This window comes from Thamnophis sirtalis, unplaced genomic scaffold (genome assembly GCF_051295495.1).
Source record: "Thamnophis sirtalis isolate CommonGarterSnake01/CBP01778 unplaced genomic scaffold, rThaSir2_p1.2 scaffold_4, whole genome shotgun sequence".
Lineage (NCBI taxonomy): Eukaryota > Metazoa > Chordata > Lepidosauria > Squamata > Natricidae > Thamnophis > Thamnophis sirtalis.
This window is the reverse complement of record NW_028261384.1, coordinates 90,908,197-90,913,677: the sequence shown is the minus strand read 5'-3', so window position 1 is coordinate 90,913,677 and position 5,481 is coordinate 90,908,197. Positions and strand designations below refer to the sequence as shown.

The following is a 5,481-nucleotide window of genomic DNA, read 5'->3' as shown; positions in this document are numbered from 1 at the left end:
TAATCCTACTACTTGTCGCTACTTCCTTGGAGACAAGTCTTTTTGATACCCGATTACCGCTAAATTAAATGGTTATACTCATACTATTTTCTATTGAGAGTTATCCCAGCTCACAAAGCTAATTTTCTTCCCCGAAGCTTACACCTCCAATCCGTACACTTCGTTCGAACTTCCGCCGCCGGAGCACTGCGCATGTATATTAATTCGCGGCTGCTATTTCGAACGGGTTATGACCCAAGATGGCGGCGCCCTGCGCTTTTGAGCCTTGGCTTGAGAGTCGTCTCGAGGCCCTTGGATTAGATGGAGATGTATACGGTGGATATATACGAGGCGTATTAAGGGAAGCGGAGTGCGATGCAGAGCGGCTGGAAGGTCTAGCAGGGGCCTTGGCTGCGGGGGAACCGGTGAGAATGACGGCCAATTAGACCTGACAGGCTTCCGTAGCTATTTTTTCCCCCTTCCTCCCCTCCCTCTCTCCCTCTTTTCCTTCCCCTCGTATGACACTATCTAAATGGATTTCGTATCTTTCTTGGCTTTTGGGAATATATATTTATTCGTATGTATAAAATATACCCAAAGTGTGCATGAAGAATTCCAGGAACAGCTAGGTATTTAGGTGTATTGCACCGAGTGTAGTTTTATTTTTTATCTTTATTCATTATTCACGTAAAGTATCCCGAGTTGACAAGTTATGTTTTCAAATCTGGGTTCAAATTCTGTTTATTCCTCGTGTTTTCTGAATGGGTTTAAGCAACAGTCTGTTTCTTATCAAACATCCTCATTCCTTACATTACAAATATGTTCTTCTCTTCTGAACACTAAACAACCAGGCTCTGTGATAAAGTTGGCATCAAGTTCGTCAAGATTGTATTAAGTGTTTTGAAAAGCCTTCATGTAACTACGTTTATTGTTGCAACCACAAGTTATACCTTATAATGTGCCATAAACTACAGTAGCAGTTAAATAGTAAGATTGCAACAGTAATAAAAATTATTAGCTTTAAAAAGGGTACAGAAAATTAAGCCAAGACTGCATTTCTTTTTATGTTTAAGGGATAAGAGAACAAAAATAGAAACTTGGCTGCTATCTTGGAAACATATCTGCAAGAAAATAGTTCAATTTTTTGAGATTGGAACTGTATAAATGTTATTTATTTATCAATCAAATTTAGAAATTAACCAACTCACTTTAAGAACCGGTTAGTCTTTTTGGTTGCCTCAAACTTTTTGAGTCTCTTATGTCTCAGAACTACAATTTAAGAATGTTTTCTTTTGCTTTCCACTAAAAAAAAAAGCCAGCTTATTTTTGGCAATGCTACAATCCTGCATCAATGTATTTCCATTGAATAAGTGGGACCTGTATTCGTAGTTTACCGTCTGCTTTTATGTAACTGTTACAAATACTTTATTGTGACTCACAAAATTCTAAGTAATTCTCTTGTTCTGGTAATCCTATATGTATTTGTTCTATTGTTCTCCTTCTATAATTCAAATGATTCCATTTTTATTAGGAAACAAGTTAAATTGGGCCATTGTCTAAAATATAATAGTTTTTTAACGGATTCCTTCACTAAATGATCAGCATCTGTGATAACTTTGGCATCAACTATCATTAAGAGCTTCCCAATTAAGCCAAACTTTCAACCATTGGTAATGTATAAATTATACACATAAAAACTGCATAAATTTACATCTTTAGTGGATTTCAGAGCGTATAGAATATATTATATATTTTATATTTATTTTAGATAAGATTTTCTGGATTCAACTGAATAATTTCTCTGTTCCTGATCAGGATGAAGATGTATTACAAGAAGTTTGTAAAGAAATAATTAAAAAATGGTCAGAGGCCCAAGATATTGAAATCAGCGAGAAGAAAGAAGGTATTAAATGGCACTCTTTGTGGTATTCAAGATGCTGTGTGGATTTGGATACTTTTGTATGATTTTCACTGCAAAAAATACTTTTTATCCCCTTTGTATTTTTTTTTCCAGTTCTGATTTCATGACATAGGTACTCAACTGTGCAGTCTCTTATTTTACATTTACTCTATTTCATTTTATTTTACATTGTTTTTGTTTTTATTAATAGTTTTATTTTGCTGGAATTTTTAATTTATTTCATCTGAGGCTGTAAATAAAGTTATTGTTATAATTTTGACTTTTAAACATTGCATTCAAATTGGAGGAAATAATGACTTCTGGAAAGCATCATGTTCACATGCAAGAAAAACAAAGACTTCTTGGTGGACTTAATAATTACTTTTTCTTGCTTTCTTTCCCAGATGATATCCAAGCCATCACAAACATAATTGAAAAGCAGGCACAAATTGTTGTGAAACCTAAAGAGGTCTTGAAGGAGGATACACTTCAGAAAGCTGCTCTCCTGGCACAATATGCTGAAGTAACAGATGATGAGGAATATCCTTTCTCTGCTGCAAGTTCTGAAAGAGTCTATTCTTTAACTGGCTGATCCAGTGACTCGGGGTGAATGGTATTCTTTGGTTAGCTAGTTTTTTTGTTATAACCTGATCTGTGTTATAAATTTAGAGTAGAATGTATGCAAGAACTTTAAATGTAGGTCAGAGCAAAGATACACCCTAATGATTGGACAGGGATAACTAATAACCAACTGTGGTTTAATTAGAAAAGAAGAATCTCATTATTTTACCATCTATTTAACAGATGCTATCTTTATGATTATGCCAGAAATAATAAGGGATTTATATACTCATCACCCATAATATTATTGAAGGATGAAGTAAGTAGAAAACTACTTCAAAATAATTTAAATGACTTTAGCATGGACTAAACACACTCATGTTGAAAATTTCTTTTTTTAGCCATGGTAGCTTGGGATATAGTTTTCTGAACTCATAAAAAATCTCTGGTTCTCCACCAGAGATTTTTTTATGAGTTCAGAAAACTATATCCCAAGCTCACATGGCTAAAAAAAAAAAATTCAACATGGAGAGGTGTATGGAGAGCAGAAGAGCTATAATGGGTTTCTATTTTTCTGGGCATTGTTGACAAGAGGAACTGATGTAATTATTATTTAATACTATATGATACGGGCTATGTATAGTATACATGTGAGTGTGTGTTATGAAAATGGAAATAAAAAATATTTATAATAATAAAAAATCTCTGGTTAATAGATACCAAGAACGAGTGGAGGTTGAAGATAGCTATATTGCCATCCTTAATGGAAGAAAAACTACAGGCAAATATTTCTGATTATTTCATTAGGGGAATGGAAGATTATTTCTGGTCTCTTAATTATTTTTTTCATGGTGGCCAATGGTCATGAAGTATCTTACATAGGCATTTAGTACATTTGTCCATATTCCCAATATTTTATTATCCTTAACTCAGTACACTGAAGTAAATGTACATGAAGATTTGGGAGCAGCAGCAATGCCTATTGCTTCTAACAAATGTATCCTTTGTAGAATGGTCCTTGAAGCTACATTTGATCATTCTTGGAATAATAATAGAGAAGTATATTGTGTTAATGGTATAAAATTGTAAAGAATGTTGAGAGTATAGAGGAGAATCTTGGGTAAAGAAGAATGGAATTTCCTTTTATTTCAATTATAAGAAAGATTTTCTTGTAAGTAAGATATTCAAGCTTTCTTCAATGTCTTCCTGATGGGTTAATTGACTAGGTACAGATCATGCTGCTGCAGCTATTTTCTTGATAATGTCTGTTGCATCTTCTACTTTGTTAAATGTTTTTTCTTTTTATTTCTCTTGAGAATAAACTTAGTAAATTAAGGAATAGTTACATTTTCCTCACTGAGAAATGCAAGTCTGAATTGAGATTTGAATGCTAAATCTCATTTTCCATAGTGCCATGTGGAATTGGTTTTTCTTTTATACTCTATGGCTTAAGGCTCTGTTGCAAGTATGTTTAGACAAAGTCAGAACTATATTGCTCAAAACATTTGTTTCCTCAACTCTGTGCTTGTTAGCCTTGTTCAAAAATACAAACCTGGAAGATGTTATGAATGCTCGTAAGCTGGAGAGAGAACATCTACGTGATGAATCCCAGCAAAAGAAAGAGCGGGACAAACTTCAGCGGGAGAAAGACAAGCTGACTAAGCAAGAACGCAAGGAGAAAGAGAAGAAGAGAACACAAAAAGGCGAGAGGAAACGGTAGCCAAGAACAGCTGCTGGACTTTCTTCCCCTCCATTATCTGAAACATGGCACAGCATGCACATTTAGCCAGAATGATCAAGCAGAGAGAAGCTTTTTGAACATTTTTCTTTGTTTTTCCAAAGCAGCAGCATGTACTTGGCAAGATTTGCATGGAGAGGGGATGTTTTCTCTCTCATGATAAAAACTTTGATTTAAATTTTTGTGTATACAATTTTGCTGTCCAAGAATTTGGCTGAATTGCCATAGCCAAGATCTATAACCAAAGAATTGGTGACTTTTTGTTTTTCTTGTTATTTTCTGCTCTTATTAAATATTTTCTTGAAAACTGTAAAGTTAAGGAACTTCTGTAATATTCAGTCTACCCAAAGGTAGTAGAATTGTTGAGGAAAAATCCAGTTTGCTACATGTATTTGTCAAGAAGAGATAACAAGCCATGATGAGTGTATAAGGTTGGATTTAGCACAATGCTATAAACATCTGACATCAATATGAGACAACATATTTCATTTGTTCAGGATTGGCCTAATAAATGTGTGTGTGAGACTTGAGCAAAGCTGTACTGTTGCTACCTTAGGTAAAGCGCTATGAATTTAATTGGCACGTTACATGGTTCACTTCTTGCTCCATACATTCTTTATAATCTACCATATTTATCGCAAAGACTACTAAATTCAAGATGATTTCTATCACTCTCTGCAAAGATCCTTAATATTTATAAGATAATGATAATTTTTAGCAAATATCAGATAACTCTTGCATTTTAGAGGGAAAGTAATTTGGAACAAAAAAATGTTTCCTTTTATAGGAAGAGTTGTGTTTGTAGTACTGAAGTCCCGGCTTAGGTTTTGCTGTAATGCAGAAGCATAGTCACCTTAATTACATGGGACCTAAGTTACTGCCTTTACTTTCCTCTTTATTCTAATAGATGCTCCCAAATCTTCTTTTATCCTGCTATTTATCCTATTGTTTTATAGTGTTAGTACAGCATCAACATTTCAGTACCCAGGATTCTGGCTACTTGATTCCAAACTTGATACAATAAATATTATCCTTGTTTGAGGCAGTCACTCTCTTAAATGTTTTAGAGTAATTGCTGTACCAAAGCAATAGCAATAGCACTTAAATTTATAAACCACTTTACAGCCTTCTCTAAGCGGTAATTGCTGTACCATCCTGATTATCACTTTTTCCTTGCTGATACACTAACTGATGAATTATTGAAAATTGAAGGCCAAGAACAGACATCAAGTAAAGGAAGGCTACATTAAATCTTTCCCCATTTTTTATTTATTATAATAGGTCTTAGTATAATTTACAACCT

General features: G+C 34.1%; 1 protein-coding gene across 1 annotated transcript; it reads left to right on the top strand.

The window, feature by feature from the left end:
* Nucleotides 1-214: 214 nt before the first annotated feature.
* On the top strand, nucleotides 215-4,941 carry CCDC43 (coiled-coil domain containing 43). The gene is made up of 5 exons (XM_014076410.2): nucleotides 215-404; nucleotides 1,795-1,882; nucleotides 2,284-2,419; nucleotides 3,379-3,437; nucleotides 3,973-4,941. The coding sequence occupies exons 1-5, from the start codon at nucleotides 240-242 to the stop codon at nucleotides 4,158-4,160; spliced, it is 636 nt and encodes a 211-aa protein (XP_013931885.1). The 5' UTR covers nucleotides 215-239; the 3' UTR covers nucleotides 4,161-4,941.
* Nucleotides 4,942-5,481: the final 540 nt, after the last annotated feature.